General features: G+C 40.9%; 1 protein-coding gene across 1 annotated transcript in view; it reads left to right on the forward strand.

Annotated features, from left to right (window-relative positions):
* RYK (receptor like tyrosine kinase) overlaps positions 1–21,402 on the forward strand; it is a 42,678-nt gene that overhangs the window by 14,968 nt on the left and 6,308 nt on the right. The window contains exons 7-8 of the mRNA XM_010176290.2: positions 1,849–1,974; positions 6,114–6,200. Coding sequence (XP_010174592.2) covers positions 1,849–1,974; positions 6,114–6,200 — 213 coding nt within the window. The remainder of the gene's footprint in view (positions 1–1,848; positions 1,975–6,113; positions 6,201–21,402) is intronic.

A 21,402-nucleotide genomic window follows, 5' to 3' on the forward strand; every position in this document is an offset into this window, starting at 1 on the left:
AAGGGCTTTTCCAATCCAGGCAATTCTGGGATTCTGTAAGAGTGTAAGTGAGAAAAATGGGGGAGCCTGGCCAGATGAACCAACTGTCCCTCTGTTAAACTCAAATTGCTGTTTTTCTCAGTATGAGTGGGAGCTGCCAAGCTGAAATAGTACCCTGGCACTCCTGACCTTTTCAGAGAAAGTATAAATTAAATGGTTCCTGGTTTCATCTACTGCCAGAGATTCTTCTGTTATGTAATGCTCAATAGTTTTGAATTAATTGCCCAAAGAGACTTTGTTTATCAATCTGATGAATAGAAACATCAATATAGTTCCTTTATTTAGAGCTAGGTAAAAATAAAGATTAATGACCTGATTTTTTTATTTGTTTTTAAAGCAACCAGTAAGACCCAGAAGTCTCACCCGTTTTCTTCTGATTGCACTCAGTGGTGATACAGACCATCCCAATTCATGAGGGAGCACTGCATAAATGTTGTCATGACTGTTCAGCCCTAGTATGTTTTCCAGTTTCCTCCCAATGTGTGGAAACAGGTGTTTACCTAAGGTTGAACTCCTGCAACTTTGGGAAAGTTTTGGCTTTCTTCTAAATTGTACTATATCTGCCTTAAAAAAAAAAAAGGATTTTTTTTTTCATCGTAATTCATCTTTCCCTTGCAAAAAGCTGCTTTTAAAATTTATTTAGTAGAAGCATTAATATAAATAAAAATATATATAAAAAATAAATATACGGAAAAAAAAATTCCTTTCCACAAAATTTGGAAGAGACCTTAGTGTGCAACTAATTCTTGAGCTTGTTTTCACTCTTGCCACCTGAACTCCCTGCCCAGCCTTTTTATTTTGCATCTCTTATCCCAGATCACATTCTGCTGTTGATGTCCTCAGGTTTTTAGGTTGGTCCTCTAAACGACAGCATTTTGTTAATTTAAATATGACCCCTGGGAACTCATTACTGAGCTTATGGCGAAAGGGGAGAGGGGGACTTGTCATGAAAATGATCTACAAACCAAGTCCAGAGTGGTGATGAAACCCTCCTCACCTTGACTATGCCTAAATGGCACCTGTTTGCTGTGTTCAGTCCGTGTTGTTTCAAAATGTCTCCTGCCTGTTGTGGGACAGCCCCAGTAGCGCAGGGAACAGTGAAAACTGGTATAAGGAGAAAAAAGTCTTGAATGGACAAAATAAAGAGGAAGAACATTCTTTGTCCTTCCACAGGAATAGAATCATTAGGGTTGGAAAAGACCTCTAATATCATGAAGTCCAACCATCAACCCAACACCACCATCACCATGCTCACTAAATTAAAAAAAAAATAATTATCATAAAAGAAATTCTGAAGACTTTTCTCCAGTGATTCATAAACTTGTACAAAAATATTTAGCTCTTTCTGACTATATTAAGTGTATCTAGATGTCTACAAGTGCCAGAAGAGGGCACTAGTTGTCTTGGTTATGTCCTGCTGGGGTAAGGCATCCTCACTCCAACAAGTCTGACAGTCTCTGACTGTGATCTTTATTTCCTTGTCAGGAAAGTGCAGTGTTGTGTTAATCAGCTTCAGTATGTAAGGAGGAGTTTTATTTACTTGGTGTTCATAATGAGACTTGATTGCATGATGCTATATAGAATTCCTGCGTGACTTTTTTTTCCCCTCATGGATTATTACATTCACATGACTTCTCTTGTGTTTGTTGTTTAATACTATAATCTTTTTAAGATTAATACTTAATCTTTTTAAGTCCATGCTGCTTGCAGGTCTTTATACCTGTAGGTGGTGCTGAGGTGAAGCAATGTGTTTGTGTTCTCATTATAAGGGTATTTATATTGGTTTGTTTGGCTCTGCTGGCTCCTCAGGTTATCCTACATTACGGATAGAGAAGAATGATCTTAAAAGTGTCACTCTCATGGAAGCAAAAGCTAAAGTGAAGGACATAGCCATCTCCAGGGAGAGGATAACTCTAAAAGATGTGCTTCAAGAAGGTATTTACAGGACTCGGACACTTGTTAACTACAACATGTTGTATATACATATATATATATTTTAGTAGCTAGATTTTTCTGAATTTAGTCATAGATGACGTTTCTCATCTTCGTAACTTTGGTGGAGGAGAATGATGAATGTTTGCATTTGGGGTGGGGGGGGTGGGTGGGGAAAGCAGTTTCCAGAATTCATTAGAATCGGGGAGCGACTAATTGTGCTAAGTCATTCAGCTTGTCTGTCTTCATAATCTGGTCCCTTAAATCAAGGTAAGGGTGAGATGGCTAAGGAATGAGGTAATCGGTTGGGATTGTAACTGGCAGAGTAACTCACTTTTGTACATTACTGCAGGAGAGCTTCTCTTAACAAAAAAAAAAAAATCAAAACTAAAAAACCCAAAGCCCACAAAAATCTCAGTCATCTAAACTCATAATCTCAATTTAATAGCTTCTGATTTGGAAATCTAATCAGCAGATGCAACATTTACAGCTATGATATGAAAAATTCAGAAACTACCTGATTCTTTTGTCTTGTTTAATGTTTACTTTGGAAGTGTTCAAGTGCAACATCAATTGGTTCTTGTTGCTGTTGAATTTGGGAAATAGACTTAATTATTTTGAGGTTTTTGTCATTAATCTTTACTGCTGCAGCTTTGAATAAGTGTTCCTTGAGCCTTATGAGAAATCAAACTTTTCAAAGGTAGATCTCTGACATGCTCATCCTTTGGAGGTAGAACTGCTAAATGCTTTGCATTACTGCCTGAAAAACAATGGGAGGGTGCTAACACTCCCCATTTATTGTATGTCTCTCAGACTCCAATGAGGCAGCTTTGTGCTCAACTCCAGTATTGGTTCTGCAAAAAGCTTCCTTTGCATGGGAGATGTTCCTTTGTATTGTCTGTTGCCTGTAGCTGTGATGTTAGGAGTCATCCCATGCCGAGAAGTGACTCGGTGCTACAGCTGAACTTCAGATGTTCAGCACCGAGTGACGGAGCTGCCCTGTTCTGTGAGGCGTGGCTTGAATAACTGTTGAAATGTGGACCCAGTTAATAGTGGAATCTTGTTTCTTGGCCTCCAGCTGGTATTTGAATCTGTCAGAACCTTCAAAAGTTAGCCTGAGGGCTAGAAGACAGTTCCTGATAAACAGTCACCAGTTTTAGTTCAGGGTTGTAGCAGAGCTGATCCTCTGTCAACTGAGAACAGCAGAACCTCAGCGTGGAAAAAGCGAATAATAGAAATGTGTATGTAAAATTTTCAAGAATTCCTAAGTGCTGCCAATGGAACTTAATTTTACGGGTATTGGCCAAAGATTCATTGTAAAGTTCAAGTAGCTTCCATAAATGAGCCTACTTTAACTCATGTGGTTCAAGAAGGCCAAATGCAAAGTTCTGCACCTGAGTCAGGGCAATCCCCAGTATCGATACAGGCTGGGGATGAAGTGAGGTGAAGAGCAGCCCTGCAGAGAAGGACTTGATGATGGTTTTAAACTAAAAGAAGGAAGATTTAGACTAGGTGTAAGGAAGACATTTTTTACAATGAGAGTGGTGAAACCCTGGCCCAGGTTGCCCAGAGAAGTGGTAGAAACCCCATCCCTGGAAATGAAATTCAAGGTCAGGTTGGACAGGACTCTGAGCAACCTGACCTGGTTGAAGATGTCCCTGCTCACTGCAGGGGAATTGAACTAGATGGCCTTGAAAGGTCCCTTCCAACCCAAACCAGTCTGTGATTCTATGTTTCTGTTTTAATAATTTAGGAGATTATGGTTCTGTTGTGGTGTAACCAGTTGGAAAATGCAAAGCACCAGGTCTGCGAGTGTGCAGAGGAAGAGGGAGCTGTAGGAGCCTTCTGTATTGCTGGGCTCGTGTGGCACCTGATTCTGAACCTGCATCAAGCTCCTATTGTACGAGATGCAAGACAAAAATGTAGATGTATTTAAAAAAAAAAAAAGTTTGGAATGAGATAGCTGTGCTTTAATAAATGGAGCAGATGTTAACAGTACATGGACCTTTATCATTTTCTGGTGAAGTAGAGACATTACTTAGATGTCCAGTCTGGAATATAAACAGCATAATCAGCAAAAAGCCTAGGGCAGAGTGAGGCAGAAGTAGTGTGTTCAAGCTGCTGTCTCTAAATGTTACAGCACACAATTATTGCTAATATACAAGTCTTTCAGGGTACTATTAAAATAACTCAAATCAACAAAACCCCAAACCATAGGCCACACTGGCATGCTGTGTTACAGTCTTATTATGTCTAGATATGAATTCCGTAAAAACTATTTTCTAATCATAACTGCTTTTACATGTTTCCCCATTCTCTTTATTTCCAGCATTTAAGAATAGATAGCTTGATACTATAACATGTTTCAGTACAAGATGCTGTCTTCCCTTTGACTCTTACATATATCTGTATATTGGAAATAGGTATTTAAGGCACTCTCATGATGTCTTCAAGAACCAAGATAAGAGGGTTTTAGTTTACGGTGAATAACTTGTGCTGTATATTTATGGTTGCTTATAGTCTCTAGTTAAATTGCTTCTTAATGAGATTACGATTGTGTAGTAGTTTAACTTGGCTGGCAGCCAAACACCACACAGCTGCTCGCACCCCCTCCCAGGAGAATAGGGGAGAGAATTGGGGGGGTAAAGGTAAGGAGACTTGTAGATTGAGATAAGAAACATTTAGTAATTGGAATAAAATAAAATTTAAATAGTAATGATTTTTTTAATATATATAAATGAGTGATGCACTGTACAATTGCTGACCTTCTGTTGACAGTGATTCTGGAGAAGCAAAAAGGAACTCCGAACCCAAAGCCACAATCCCAGAAGAGTGAGCCCGAGGGATTCCCAAGAGAATCCCCCACTTTCTGGTCAGCCCTGGTTAATATAAAGACCATGATGTGATTCTGTGTTTGTGATATGGAATATCTCATTGACATATCCAAATGTCAGTTCTGGGTTCTGCTACTTACTACACTTCCTCCCTTCCAGTCCTTTGCAATTGCAAACTACCCAAACACCATGTCCTTGTAGGTTATCAACATTCTTGTCATAACAAATCCCACACTGAAACCAAAACACAGTGCTTTCTAGCTGCTAAGAAGAAAATGAATTCTATCCTAGTGAAACCAGGACAACAGTTTGAAGATCCCTCTCTTACAGGGTTTTTGTGCCATCCCAGGGTTGATGATGGAAGTGTTACACTGTCCCTGTGAAGTATTTAGAAACAAAATGAGACCCCTGCTCCATGCCGGAAGACGTACAACCAGGCTAAGACAATCCCTATCAAAGATCTTTCAACCTAATCAGACAGGACAAATTGATGGGAAAGGAATGCGACATAAGAATAGACCACATGAGGTTGCTGCGTGGTAATAGTGTGACAGAAAAGCATTGCCACCTGAGTTGTATAAAAAGTCAATTCTGTGTGTGTTACTGTGATGCAGTTGTTCTTACTGTTTAATGTAGCTCCCCTTCCTGCAATAGCATTGTTAAAATTTAGTGAATGGAAAAATGTTGGAGAGACTGAAAAAAACCCCAAAACACCAACCTAACAGAAAACAACCCCAAACAAACCCAACACCTTCCAGCTGAGCTGAAACACTTGAATAATGTGATACTGTTTTTTCAAACTGTTCCCTGTGTACTGGTTTACTGAAACCAGTATTTCCCTGTGAACAGTTACAAAAAAATCCCATCTTTGACAGAAATGTTTTGACTGGAGAATTCCAGACCTGCTGGATGAGAAAAGGACAGAGTTGGAGATTGTAGTGCAGACAGCTGACAAAGCCTGAACTGCCCCAAATAAACCCATCATTGGTATTGATACTTAATTTAATTGGATTCTGCTACTCTCATTATTTCACTCTCATGCTTGTCCCTCTAAGTTTTAGTTATCTAAAACCTTCAGCGTTTACCACATATGGTTCTGAATCGACCTCGTGCTGGAGAAGCGGTTGGGTTATACTTGTTGACTTAATAGGGCATTCAGAAATAATGCTTTAACTGCCCTTGTTCCTAGCTTTCTGCTGTGACTGATACATTTTAAGTTAATATTTTTGTGATAGATATTAAATTCTGTTAACATTATTGGTGTATTTTAAGCATATAATACTTACTAATTGTATGTTCTTTTCATAGGCACATTTGGGCGCATTTTCCATGGGATTCTAATAGAAGAAAAAGACCCCAGTAAAGAGAAACAAGTTTTTGTCAAAACTGTTAAAGGTATGTTTACATGAAAGAGGGGGGTTTTTGCATTCAGTTGTTTGGATTGTGGTGTGTGTATCAAATCTATCTTTAAAAACAAACCCCTCAGCCCAAAATACGCAAATGTCTACTGCTTAAAAAGCAAAAGCAATTTGGATGCTGCCTGCAACCAGAGAGAGCACAAATCTTATATGGAAGAAAAATGCGCGTGTTATCCAGCAGTGCCTTCAGTTACTGCGTCTTGAATACTTTTGCTTATTATTCTTCTAAGTAAAAATTAGATTTGTTTTTTTTTCCCCTAGCGTGTCATTGTTCTTTCCATCCACAGCCTTTTCCTCTGCAAATTACTGAAAAAAGCCCCTGCAGTGCATCTTAAAATCTTTTACAAACATGTGCGGCTGTACAGAAGATGGGGTATAGTTTCTGTGATCCTTAAACTTTGCTACTGCAATATGAGAATTACGATTTAGAACTTAATTTATACAAATATAGCATCTTTGTTCCTGAAATAACTCTCAGAGCGATTTAGATCATGATCAGGACTTAAGAAGCAAAGTAAATATAACTGAAAACCATATTACATATCCTACGTATATATTACATATACCCTGCATGTATCCCCTCCTCTGCATTCATCCTTGTGAGAGTTCTCAGTAGCTCACGAGAGTTTTGCTGAATTCTCTGTGCAGTAGCTGCTTGCCAGTTCAACTGGGTGTATTATTGCCTTTGGTCTTCCATTTTACAGCTTCTTTAATTTTTTTTTTTTTTTTTAAAAAGGCTTCTATAAGAATTTCAACTTGTTTTAAATTTTTTTTAGCTGGCTAGAAATTTTTAAAGATACTAATTTTAAAGAGGAAAGTGGGAATTGGCGAAGCTAAATTTTGTTGTTGAATTTTTCTGGTACCCATTTATTCCATGGCATTTTAAAGAAAAAAATATATTGCTTAAAGAAAGCAAGCTGTTGTTCTTGGTATGTTTCTCACACAATCAGTTATGTGATTGTGATAATAATAAAAAATGTTTAGGTGGAAAGCCACTTGGAAGAAGATTCATGCTCACTTCAAGAGGAGGAATTTTTTAAATTCAACCTGATTTGGAATAAAAGTAGCTAAAAAAGAAGTCCCTACTTCTTTAACCAGTCTGACCTGGCAGTTTGTGCTGGATGCTGTTGCATTCTTGAGCTGTGCATTGGTTTTGATGTAGGCCTAGCAGGGTGGCATCACCTTTGCTGCTGTGACAACGAAGACAGGTCAGTCGTTAACCATACCTGCTGCTTTAACAAAGTATATTAAATGTAAAAATAAGATTTAATTTGCAGTACTGTGAGCCAGGTACCAGCTGTGAGTACTCAACACAGGTAGGGTGAAATTAGCCTCTGTTCCTGATCAGCCTGGTATGGAGGGATGAGTACCAGTAGTGAGGTTGTGCTTCATGGGCAGCAGGAGGACAACCTGTGATAAATCTGTCTCAGCATCGAGTCATCCAGCACAGCTTCATCTGTGATCTGGGACATCTGCTTGTGTTTCTGCTAATGGGATTCACAGAGGGCTGAAGAATGAGGATTTGCTGCTGTCATTTGTCCTGCTCTTTCCTCTTGCACATCCCCATGGGTATTCCTAGATTCAGGGTGACAGTTACTCTCTTAATCACTTAATACTTCCATTATTTCTTCAGGAGTGCCTCTTGAGGTGGTATGCTTTCATTCTGTAGCACTTTTCCTCCCTGTTTAGTCCAGAGAGGACAGTAGATTTTGCAGACAATCCCTTTGCAAGATGTTGGTAGCTACCATTTAGCTTGATGGTGGTAGCTAGAACTGGGTCTGCTGAAGTAGACGTATCTGTAACAAAAGAAATGGTCCTCTTGTAAAAAGGAAAGTATTTTCTTGTAGTGACTTCTAGCAAGAAGTAAAGGAGCATCCTTGATAAAAAAAAAAAAAGCTGCTTTGCAGTACTTTGAGAACTTTTCCCGAGTTCTCCCCTCTTCTGTTGCCCCTCCCTGCCAAACAGTTCTGACTTATCATTTTAGTTTTATATAGTTTCCAAAAAGCTTAACCTATATCACGTGAGCCTGGTGCTTCTCTGTGTATGATGAGACCATCTGACTTGGGGCATCATTCACCAGTGTTACCTTTACCTGTGATCCCCTTTGCTGTGTTATTTGGTGTTTCTCTGCCCTGATTCAAAGTCAACAAATACTACAACTCAAGAACCCCAAAATTGTTGTCAGCTGGGGCAGTTGGATATCTGTTCAGCCCTACTTGAGCGTGCTTACTTTTTATAGCATTGGATTAAATGTCAAGACAACACTTGTGAGAACAGATCTTAATTTAGCTGCCTCCCATCACCACTTAACTAATTGCTTTACCAAAATGGGCCTTCTAGTCCCTTCTTAAAGCTGCGTTACTCCCTTGTGGTGCCTTGTTTCTTTGACACAGCATGCGTCCTGATTTCTCCAGCCCTTCCCTTTGCAGTAAAAGATTTTCTGGCTGCGGTGAACTGGAGCGTGGTCTTAAGGGAGTAATGGTATTCACATAATTGTTGTCTGTAGGGCATTTCTCAGCTTTAAAAAGGATCTATATGGACAAAGTTTGTAATAGATTTTGATGATACTTGTCTGTGAAATAATGCTGGTTTGGGCAGCAGAACGTTGCTAGGAAAATAAACATCCCCACTTCTCCTTACAGCAGTTCATTTATAGGGCTAATATTAAGCAGCTTTGTCTTTGTACCCTGGCTGTGATAGCTGTGTGTGCAGCTGGGTCATGTAATAAGTTGGGAATTTGATCTGCTTGGAAAAAAAAAAACAAACCTGCAAAAATACTCTTAACCAGAATTTTTTCTTGATCTCGTTCTTTCTGTGGCCACACACACTGCTGTTTTGGCACAAACACAAGAGTAGGGCAGGACCACAAAAATGAGATGGGTAAGAGAACTATTAAACTCACTTAAGTATCTCTGTTGCCAAAGGCAAGAAAGGAGCCTGAGGGTCATGGAAAAGAAACAAGGCAAAAAGGCTTTGTCTACATAGCTAAATTAGCCACCCCATAAAGCATGGGCTGTTCCAGAGCTGTCTTCTTTTACCCAGTGATGCACTCTGAAATTGATAAAATAAAGTCCAGTGTTATCCTGAATGGCAGAAAATAATGGGGAAGAGGTGTGGGGTGTTTCAGATCTTCTGAAAAATGTGAACTGAAATTCTTTCAGCAGGTGTAGTGAGGAAGAATAACCTTCTTGAGAGGAGAAACACCTCTTTCTTTTCTCAAGCTCTGATACCAGTGAGACTTAAGACATTGCATTGGCTGTTTTGGTATTAGGGTAATTGCTACAGCTTTAAATCTGGAATGGCCAATAGAAAAAACCTCTTGGAAGGAGAACATCTGGACATGCCAAACATGATCAGTACACTTGTGTCCAAACTAGGATTTCATATTAGAACTGTAGAACCATAATCGTTAGGGTTGGAAGGAACCTTTAAAGACCCTCTAGTCAACCCCAAGTGCTATGAGCAAGGACATCTCTCACTAGACCAGGTTGCTCAAAGCCCCATCCATCCTGACCTTGAATACTTCCAGGGAGGAGCAGCCACAGCTTCTCTGGTGACACCTTGGGCCAGTGTCTCACCATCCTCACTGTAAAAAAAAAAAATTAATAAATAAAAAAATTATTATTATTATTATTTTATCTTCTTTATGTCCAATCTAAATCTCCCCCATTCCAGTTTAAAACCAAAGTCTTTTCCTCTCTTTCTTAATGAGCCCTCTTAGAGTATTGAAAGGCCATGGTAAGGTCTCCCCAGAGCTTTCTCTTCTCCAAGCTGAACAGCCCCAACTCTCTCAGCCTTTCCTCACAGCAGAGGTGCTCCTCGTCTCTGATCATTTTTGTGGCCTCCTCTGGACCCATTCCAACAGGTCCATATCTTTTTTGTGCTGGGGACCCCAGAACTGGGCACAGTGGTCCAGGTGGGGTTTCATGAGAGTAGGGGAGCAGAATCACCTCCCTTGACCTGTGAACTTTGCTTAGACATGACCTTAGTTGGTACAGTTGTCAACTGTGTCACTGGATATAAACTTTCACCCCTGCAGAATAACACCAGAGTACTGGCACAGAAGTGTTGTTGGGTGTTACCATTGCAAGCTGTATTGATCATAGCAAGTTTGCGTTGTGCAGAGTGGTAAAGCCTCATGGATTAAGTGATTAAGACATGCTCAAGAAAGAACGAGTAGCATACATGGGCCTGGAAGGCTTCCTCATGCCATGGGCTGCTCATATATGTTGGGTGCAGGTGCATATCACAGAATGGTGGGGGTTGGAAGGAACCTCAGGAGATCATCTAGTCCAACCCCACTGCCAAAGCAGGTTCCCTACAGCAGGTTGCACAGGAAAGTGTCCAGGTGGGTTTTGAACATCTCCAGAGATGGAGACTCCACAACCTCTCTGAGCATCCTGTTCCAGTGCTCCGACACCCTCACAGTAAAGAAGTTTCTCCTCATCTTCAGCTAGTGTTCCTTCATTAGTTGTTAGTTTATTATAGGATCCATAACCTTTCAGGATGGCTTATTCCTAACGACACGAACAGAGGTTTTTTCAGTTCATACCCTGGAGAAGATGAATGTCGTGCTCATCAGACAATACTTAGATCTGTGAGTATTTCCTGCTCTGAGAGGAGTGTGTTTGCAGCCTTCTCAGTTTGCCCCTTTCTGCTTTTCTTACCACTCCCAGGGGTTGATCCTTTTCCCCAAAGGATCAAAAAGCAAAGATAGTTGGCTGTTAGGGCAGTAACTGCAGCAGCCTTTGCCACTCTCCTTCCCTGGTGTTTTCTGGCCTGATGGTGAGATGTTGAGCATTACTATAAACCAGAAGAGTGCCGATTGAAACGAAGAAGCCTTGATTTTTCTGAACTTAGTACTTGTTCTCCCTTCTGAAATGATCTGCTGTTAAAGGAAACAGTAATACATAAAGACTGAGAAAGACTGGACCTGCCTACCTTTGTCCTGAGAAACTCTTGAAGTGAAAGAGGCCATTCAGAGAGTGTGAGACAGGTTTCCAGAAATGTATTGAATTCCCCATTTTCTCAAGCTGGGATTGACGTATTAGGTCAGACTCTCAAAGGACAAGTTTGATCCTAATAAAGCAACATCAGTGCAGGAGGCAAATAGATTGAAGTTTGCTTCTTTAGTGTTATTTGACTAGTTTCTCCTACGCCACAAAATTTGTCTTAAGTCTTTAATCTGAATCGTTCATTAAGTCATTGAAATACTTTTCAACCGATCTAGTGACTGCTTGTTCCGTAGCTTGTAAATTGATATGACTGAAAAGTTGGAGACTTTTCTCTTGAAATCTCAATGCCGTATCTTTTATAAGGACATAGTCTGAAGGCAGAATTCATCCCTGAGTGCCGAAAGTTCACTCCAGGTCCCTTAGAAGAGGTTTTTATTTCACTGAATTGTAGTGCACTCGGAGAAAAGTTGTAACATGCCATGGGTAGTGACAGGGCTTCTACCTGCATGTGCATGAAATACAGTAATTTATAATGGGATGGTTTGTTGTTCTTTTAATGCTGTCTCATCGAGTGCGTCTGGATGCGTGAGTCTTCCATTATGTGCCGTGCTCTGTGCCAAACAGGAGAGCTTAACAGAAAAAATGGGTATCAGTTGGCAAAATTAGAGACAACTTTCTGGAAGCTCTAATAACTTTGGGAGTACAAAGGTCACAAGACCTGGGCAAAAGGTGTCGCTTGTTCATACTTTGTCTAGGTCCTTCATGTTGGACATCTAGTTCTTTTTGATTTGCAGTTTACAGTTTCACTGTGTGTTAATTTCCTAGTCATCTTTGTAAAAGTTTTAGCTTCATTCACATTTAGACTTTTCTATAGGTAATTTGCCTTAATTCTTTTTTTAAATGGACATTCATGAAGATTAAGGCTGTGTCACATTGCCAGAAAGAACAAGAATGTTCTCTACTATATTTGGGATGTTGGAATCCATGGATCAACATAACCTTGATAAGTTCTTTGTAAGAAAGATAAGAGACTTACCTGGCATGTACTTTCTTCATTGTGTTTCTTGCTCTACAGTAGAATTGTTTTATGAGATTGTAATGCTTCGCTTTCCTTTCCAATAGGAGGTTTCCAATCACTCTCAACTTTGGGCAGTGTCTCAGTTGGCATGTTTCTCAAAGCCGGCATCGCATCTTTTGCCAGTGATTGACAAATCTCTTCTGCCTTTATATGGCATGAAATAGACTTTCTTGTGAATCTTTTAGATCATCTTACGTCAGAAGAGGAAGAAAACACAGTTTTCACCTTTGATTTAAAGAATGCTTTGTTTAATGGTGCTTTTCCTGTGAAGGAGAAAATTCTTTGCAAAACAAATGGAATTGTATTATTCCAGGAACATACGCAGAGAGTTGGAGTTGTGCAGAGCCCTGACTCATTTAGCATGTTCTGGCCAAGGTACATTTTTGTTAAAAACAACCGATGGTGCTGTTCAAGATAACCTGACTGCTTCCATTTCATTTTCTAACCACTTAAAAAGAAAGGAGTGTTTGAAAACAAACCATGCATGAAAAGCACTGGAAACAAAGTCATAGTGTGAGTGAAGATTAACTCTTAAGCCTTCATTGTTTTACCAACTTTAACAAAGCTCTGAGTTTTATTGATGTTATCATAGGTCACTAAAGGACTCTCAGCATTCTTGGCTCCCTCTAGCATTATACTTGTCAAATTTTTATATATTGTTAATCTAGTTAAGAGGGGATGCTCAAAGTGCACCCACATAGACAATATGGATCATGATGCTCTAATGGAAGCCTTGGCCCATAATGTGCCATGTAAGTTTGTGTTGAGTTGTAGACAGGAGGAAACCTATTAGGTGTTTCGCTCTCTACAACTGCCTGAAAGAAGATTGTAGCGAGATGAGTCTCGGTCTCTTCTCCCAAGGAACAAGTGACAGGACAAGAGGAAACGGCCTCAAGTTGCGCCAGGGGAGGTTTAGATTGGATATGAGGAAGAATTTATTTCCTGAAAGGGTTCTCAGGCATTGGAACAGGCTGCCCAGGGAAATGGTTGAGTCACCATCACATATTTAAAAGGTGGGTAGATGAGGTGTTTAGGGACATGGTTTAGAGTTGGACTTGGCAGTGTTGGGTTTATGGTTGGACTCGATGATCTTAAAGGTCTCTTCCAACCAAAACAATTCTACGGTTCTATGTTAAATGTTGTATGTTAAAGCAAGTGGGACTTAACTGTCCGTAGTGTGCAGAGCTGTTACTGCCTATAATTCATGCAATGTCTGTTTTGACCTGCTTACGACCTAGCCAAATGCAAACTGGTGACCCTTTAGGACTTCTTCAGTACAGTTAGGAGGTGTAGGAATAGAAATCCTGAGAACTTTGGCTTTGCAAAGCAGGTTATGGTGGTTTCACCCACAGCTAAGACCATACAATCTTGTGCTAGCTCCCTGCCACCCAGTGAGATGGGGAGAGAAACACAACAAAAAGGGGTTGTGGATTAAAAATGAGGACAGAGAGGGCTCACTCACCAGTTATGGTCATGGGCAAAACAGACTCAACTTGGGGAAGAAAAATCAATTTAATTCATTCCCAATCAATCAGAGTAGGGTAGTGAGACATAACAACCACATCTTATAACATCTTCCCCCACCCCTCCCTTCTTCCCGGGCTCAAATCACTTTGCTCCCCATTTCTCTACCTTCTCCCCCCAGCAGCACAGGGGACAGGGAATGGGGGTTGCAGTCAGTTCATCTCTGCCGCTCTTCCTGGCATGAGATTCCTCCCGTGGGCTGCAAGAGTCCAGGAACAAAGTGTTCCAACATGGGCTGCCCGTGGAGTCACGGACCTCTTTGAGCACAGCTCCTGGCTCCGGCCTGGGGACATCCATGGGCTGGAGACAGATCTCCAGGTGGGTATCTGCTCCACCGTTGAACCTCCATGGGCTGTGGGGGACCTAACTTACCTTCTCCTACTCCATGCAGTTGAACTGAGTGTCTGAGGTTCTCTGTCCTCACTCTCCTCCTCCTTCCTCATGGCAAGGGTGCTCTAGCCTTTGTTTAGGCCGATGGTCAGCTTTTGTTCAGGTCAATGGCCTCTCCTCCAGGTTCTCTCCTCCTTCTTTTCAAGACAGTCCTTCCCTCATAAATATGGATTTGCAGAGTCATTTCCCCATCACTAATTGGCTCAGCCTGGACTGGAGGTGGGTCCACCTTGGAGCCAGGGAAGCTTCATGCGAAGCTTCTCACAGGGGTCATCACTGTAGCCTCTTCCCTCACTACCAAAAATAGCCCCCCCCCAAACCCAACACAGAGGGGAAAGCAATAGGTATACTTAGGTGACCTAACAAAGTTTATTTTATGCACTTAACCAAGTTGAAGGGTTTCTTGTTCATATCTTCACTGTGAGGGTGTGGGAGCACAGGCTGCCCAGAGAGGCTGTGGAGTCTCCATCTCTGGAGATGTTCAAAACCCACCTGGACACTTTCCTGTGCAACCTGCTGTAGGGAACCTGCTTTGGCAGGGGGGTTGGACTGGATGATCTCCCGAGGTCCCTTCCAACCCCCACCATTCTGGGATTCTGTGATATTGGACATATACAGTACTGCAACCTGGAACATACACAGCTGTTCCCAAGGTACCATTTTAAAATTGCATTGAATGTCCTATTCTGTGCAGTTCATTCTTAAAAACACTGCCTTATGAAAATATTTTTAAGTTCATGTCTTAAATGTACAGGATTTAAGTTAATAGTGAAAAGTATTTAACCTCCCAAAATCATTGTACAGGATTCTGTTTCTGTAGAAGAAAGTTTGTGACCAAAAAAAAATAAAAATTAAAAATAAAAAATCCAAGAAAACAGCTACTTCTACTCTGAGCAAAATTCTTGGGCGTCTTCATCAAGGAAGATACCTGAATTTAAAGAATTAGGGAAAAGTAGCAAATTTCTGAATATCAGCTTTAAAATGTTTGTAATTCAATCCCAGTTCATTAAGAAAATATCCCGAGGCACCTAAAATAGTACAATGTACATTAAAAAAATCTTGAGTAGTGGCTCTGAGATTGATGTCCAAATTAATGTACTACTTAATTTAAAGATTTGTTATTCCATATGCTTCTGCAAGAAATAAAATCATTATATACAGTAAACTTTCATTTACATACAGTTAAAATAACTACTTTTTTTTCCATTTTGTATTTTCAGGTTTGTTAGCTGCTGCCCTTTGATACTTGTTAGACTTTGAAGCATTAAACCAGTTAACGTCTCTCTTCCCCAGTTTCACTTCGCATTTACTTACACTTTCAGCTTCATTTTAAGTTAAATGGATTACTGCCTTTGACTTGGTGCTATTAGCTGCTGCTACGTGGATTCTAGTATTGCTGTTACATAGGGAAATAGCACTATCCCGAAATCATACTTCTCTGCCCTTTTCTGTGGTTTAAAATTGTGTGCGCATTTGTAATGTCGGAAAACCAGAAGAGCATTCCCTATTTTAGCAGTGTCATGTTGAATCACTTCCAAAATTTCTGAAAATTAGGCTTGGATTTGAAAATATTAACTGCCTTGCTTTGGAAAATAAACTTTTGCAGTTGTGGTGTGGAAACAAACATTTCAATATAAATAGACTTGATATTAAGGTTAGAGGAGGAATCCTGCTCTGTTGGAATTCTAACAAGACTGAGCGTAGTGTCCTACGGTGTAACTGCCTTAACGTTGTCATTTGTCTGTGTGTATCCTTAACATACATAGGCAACATGTAGTTGCCTTGTAAAGCAGGCAGACATCGATGTGTGAAAGTATAGCCATTACCTGAATGCTATCTAGATTTGCACGTGCAATAGAGCTGCAAAACAAGAGCAAGGTGTTGTTCCATCACTTCCTCAGTAGGCAGAAAGCCAATGGATGTGCTATTTGCGTGCATGGTACCTAACTATCTAACTCTTGAAATTTTTAAAGCATAAATATTTTTAGTATATTTACTTTCCATCCTACCTATGAAAAAGCAGATTGGATCATGACTACTTACATTCCTTAAGCAGTTTATTTTTCTCTTGAAAGAAAGTTCTGAAAATCTCTGCTAGCAGCATTAAAAATATCATGTAAAACAGACGTGAACTCAGGATAGTCTCAGAGTGTTGAATTTCTTCCAAAAAAACAGAGACTTGTGTAGAAGGGTTAGAGCAGTATTCAGGCATGTATTCTCTTTGAACTGGGATTGAATTCTGCCTTGGGAGAAATTTGACATAATGAATTGCTCTGCAGAAGCAGCAGTAATTAAAGAGGATGTGTTACTACTTACCCATTTCTTACCCAAAGCTGAACACTTAGGGCAGTTTCACTCCTACAGTCTCAGTTTTTATGGACACAGTCTGTGACCATTGCGCCTGCCTGTATGCTTGAGCTTGTGGACTTTGTCACAGTATATTTGGCAAAGCCCACAAGTTTGAAAGATAATAAGGGTAATACAGGCTTTGTGAAAACAGGTAGCCGTATAGAAAAATGAGTTGTATAAGTGTTCTCACCTTGGGGAATATTAGCTTACAATATGAGATGGAAGGAAATTCATATGGGAAGATGACGTTACAAATGGTCCAAAGATGAGAAAAGCTTCACGTAAAACATCTTTTGAAATATTGTTGTCAGGAAATGTGTTTATCGGAAGCCTTAAACTTCCTAGCTGGAGTGTTTGTGGAGCTGCTTCTTATAGAGTGCTGAAAGAAATTGCTGTGTGTTGTTGCCCATAGTAGGCTCTGGAATGACTTGTTTCAATTTTGAAACCTTTGGTTATGGTTAGGGTTAGGTTTTAGCCTGGAGAAAAGGAGGCTGAGGGGAGACCTTCTGACTCTCTCCAACTCCCTGAAAGGAGGGTGGAGAGAGGTGGGGGTGGGTCTGTTCAACCAAGGACCAAGTGACAGGACAAGAGGAAATGGCCTCAAGTTGCACCAAGGGCAGTTGAGATTGGATGTGAGGAAGAATTTCTTTGCAGAAAGGGTTCTGAGGCACTGGAAGGGGTTGCCCAGGGCAGTGGTGGAGTCCCCATCCCTGGAGGGATTGAAGAGTTGTGTAGACATAGTGCTGAGGGACATAGGTTAGTCAGAGGCTTCTCAGTGTTGGGTTAATGATCGGACTCAATGATCTTAATGGTCTTTTCCAATCGAGGCAATTCTGGGATTCTGTTATATTGCTTTTAAGATTCTGCTTTGTCTTCGTTCTAAAGAAATAGCTTTCAGTGACCGTGCTACAGTCTAAAGTTGTAATGAGGTGCCTTGCTAGGTGCCTTGTGTTGTAATGAGGTGCCTTGTGTTTCTAGGAGGTCTGACTTAAAATGTTATTCTTGGAAACCATCTAGCTAATCAGGTAACCCACTGCAATATCCGGGTAATTGCTGCTTTTCATCTCTGATAAGTAATTTCAGGGGTGGAGTGATTCTTTTCTGATGTGCTACCACCTGGTGAACGTGGAACATGATGCACTCCAGTTGTTAGGAGCGCCTGGTCTCAGAGCAAGCGAATTGCTGCAATGTAAGTGTCATTGAAAAACTTGCCAGAGATTTTTTTTTTCCACATTGAGTGTTACAGTGATTCATGTGACTGAGTGATGATGATCAAAGGTTTTAAGATGCAGTTTTGCAGATGGATTTTGAGAAGTTGGTAAAAATCAAATAGGTGTTCTTTCTCTGTATGAACCAGGAAGGGCCTCAGCACATATCACACTTGCCAGGACTGTGTGCAGAGGTTAGCCTCTCATATAAAAACAGTAGTGCCAAGAGCCCCATTGTGCCTGGCTATATACAAATAATGTAATATCATTAGATAAACTTGCAGCCTTATCAAAGCTTCTTGAAATCCTAGTTGGTTCTTGCTCTGTGCCTTGGGGTAGACTTTCACAGCCAGGCTCTTGGCACAGAAAGGGTAAAACTAGTGCTTTAAAAGCATCTTCCTAGTTCTGGAATGTGTTTATATCTATTTGAAGTAGTCTTGGTTTTAAGTAGCTTCTGAAAGTTGGACCTTTTTGGTCCTTATAGAACTTCTAAAGTTACTACTGGGTATTAAATCTTTCTCTTAACTCATGTGACTTGAAGCCTTTGCTGTTCAGTTACTCAGCTGCTGGTGCGTGATAGCCCTGTGAAAATAGATGATGCTCTTTCAGGGCTAAGGAGCACTGACCTGGCTACACCTCATGATTATCAGGCTGCAACTGAATAAATTGTTGAGCGCTGACATATTCTTAATCACAAATAACATTAATATCTCAGAGACAAGTTTAGCACTTTTTAGGGCTTTGAAGAAGTTGTGCAATGAGCCCTTGTTGCCTTGCCCTGGGGTGTTTGACTTAAACTCAGGGCTGTTTCCTGACGCATAAATTTAATATACAGGAGACTATGGCCTCCTCTGCTGTGGCTTTAAGTTGCTATTCTAATTTAAGAGGTTTCTGGCTCTGTGGGAGGCTTTCCCCCATTCAACTCTCTTTAGCTGTGTGTGTGGTTGTGTTCATATCAAATGACTTCACGGATCCGGTACAGAAAGAAACGAGCTGCAAAAGCCTGTGGGCATGCTTGTGTGTTTGACAAGATCGTTCCCCAGGTCTCGTTTTGTGTGGCTACACAAACAATTCTGGGAATAAAATGCCCACGTTTATGCGCTTACACGTAATGCTTAGAGATTTGATATGTGGTTTCGGTACAGGGTTACACTTTGGCCCAGGCAGGAAAATAAAAATCTGTAGGATTCACCTTAGAATATTTTTGTAAAAATGTCTCACTGAGCGGGAATTGCTGAGCATCGCTGTCTTTACTCTGGGACTGCGTATTTCTCATATCAAAGCCAGAAGTGCTGTGGATTTTCTGGGTTGCTTGTATGGGTTTTCAGTGCAGGATGGTCAGGTTCACTAAATCGAGCACAACAAAATGTTTTATTACCAAAATCAACTTCTTCATAATCTATGAAGACCTATCTGTTGGACATTTGGAAGTGGTTATAATCTACTAAACAGGACTAAGAGTTTGTTTAAATATACTTTTTGGTGTGTAACTAAAGAAATTGGCCTTAAAAGGTTGTCTAATTGCAATGGGAACTCTTGCAGTAGCTCTGTTTTGGTATTTTTTTAACCCTCTTTTGACTAGAATCACAAAGAAGTAGTGATTTACATTCTATTTTGAATTATATCTAGTACAAAACCACAATAATCAAATGGGGTGGTTGTTCTAAATTGGCAGCGGTCTAAGCTAGAGGAGGGTTAGACTTGTACTGCTATTGTTTATTCTGAGCATGTTGAATTCGTTGCTGTTGTATAAGTTTTTTCCATACAGAAAACAAGGAAATAATATTGTTAAGAAAACACAATACGGATGCTGAGGCTGTTTTACAAGATAAGATTTAGATTTCCGTATATACTTGAATGGGAGTCAATCATCCTTTTGGGTGCTCAATGACTATAGCGTAGTGCTCAAGCTGAAAAAAAGCAACGAAATGTATCAGTGACCTGATGGTGAAAAACACCCTCTGTGATGGCAAGGGAAGGGCATCAGCAGAAGAATGTCACCTCTCACAGTGTTAGTGTGAAGAGATGAATAGGTGCGTTGTCTGAACCAGATGAACTTGTTCTGTAGATTTTAACGCACGTTTTAAATAATGTCTGATTTAGAGCTTTGAATTAATGCGTGGTGGATCTTATAATTAAAAGGAAACCAGTTTAGCAAGCACAGGGCCAAAATATGAGGAGAGGCTGAAGTCGCTTGGTTTGTTCAGCCTGGAGAAGAGGAGACTGAGAGGAGATCTCATCGTGGTCTAGAACTTCCTCCCAAGGGGAAGAGGAGGGGCAGGTGCTGATCTCTTCTCTCTGGCCACCAACGAATGCCAGGAGCAGAGGAAATGGCAGGAAGATGTGGCAGGGGAGGCTGAGGTTGGCCATGAGGAAAAGGTTCTTGAGGCAGAGGGTGGTGGAGCACTGGGACAGGCTCCCCAGGGAGGTGGTCATGGCACCAAGCCTGACAAGATTGCAGAAGCATTTGGCCAAGGCCCTCAGACACATGGTCTGAATCTTGGGATTGTCCTGTGCAGGGACAGGAGTTGGACTCCATGATCCTTGTGGGTCCTTCCAGCTCACAACATATATGATTCTAAGTGTGTAAGTGAGTTAAGCACTGTAAACTCGCACCTAGTAACCTCTTTCCTCCCTTCCTCCTGTGCTGGGATGAAGAAGTTATGATCTGAGTTCTAGTAATTAATGCATTGAAACCTGAAGCTGTATGCTAGCAGTTCCTCTAACTTCTTCTATTGCACTTTTACACCTCTGTTTTTAATGGTTCTTGCCCTGTGGATAATTCAGCCATTCATGCATGTATAACTTCATTTTAATGTATTATCTTGGGTTTTCTTGTCTGCTTACAAACCTTTGAAGTCTGTCTCCTACACATCAAATTTGTCACGTATAAAATCCTTGCGTGCTATTGCTGCACAGTCAGTAGGACCTTCTATTTCTCATGCCTCTGTGTGCTGGATTTCAATGTAGAGATTTGTAAGTATGGCCAGGTGAGGCCTCCTGCACTGCAAGAACCTGTTGATACCCCCCCCACCCCACATACTTGTTATGAAATACAAGAAAATGCAGCAGTTTGATCCATCCCATAATATATTGGAGCCATAATTGTCACTAATCTAATGGCACCTCTGTGCCTAGACTTCTCTAGAGCACTGTGGTTTGGCTTTTGCTGGTTTTGGTCCTTCCAGCCTGTAGAGGGTCTAGGCAGTGATGCTCCTCAGGGGTTTCCAAGCGCGCTCAGGGTTCAGTGCCTCTGGCTGGGACCTGTATCTGCATTCATAACCTCCATTTCATAGAATCATAGAATCGTTTGGTTGGAAAATACTTTTGAAATCATCAAGTCTAACCATACCTGTCCACTACTAAACTATATCTCTGAGCACCTCGTCTGCCTGTCTTTTAAATCCCTCCAGGGATTGGGACTCCACCACTGCCCTGGGCAACCCCTTCCAATGCCTCAGAACCCTTTCCGCAAAGAAATTCTTCCTCACATCCAATCTCAACTGCCCTTGGTGTAACTTGAGGCCATTTCCTCTTGTCCTGTCACTTGGTCCTTGGTTGAACAGACCCACCCCCACCTCTCTACACCCTCCTTTCAGGGAGCTGGAGAGAGCCAGAAGGTCTCCCCTCAGCCTCCTTTTCTCCTGACTCAACAACCCCAGTTCCCTCAGCCGG

Source organism: Antrostomus carolinensis, unplaced genomic scaffold (assembly GCF_000700745.2).
Source record: "Antrostomus carolinensis isolate BGI_N321 unplaced genomic scaffold, ASM70074v2 scaffold14349, whole genome shotgun sequence".
NCBI lineage: Eukaryota > Metazoa > Chordata > Aves > Caprimulgiformes > Caprimulgidae > Antrostomus > Antrostomus carolinensis.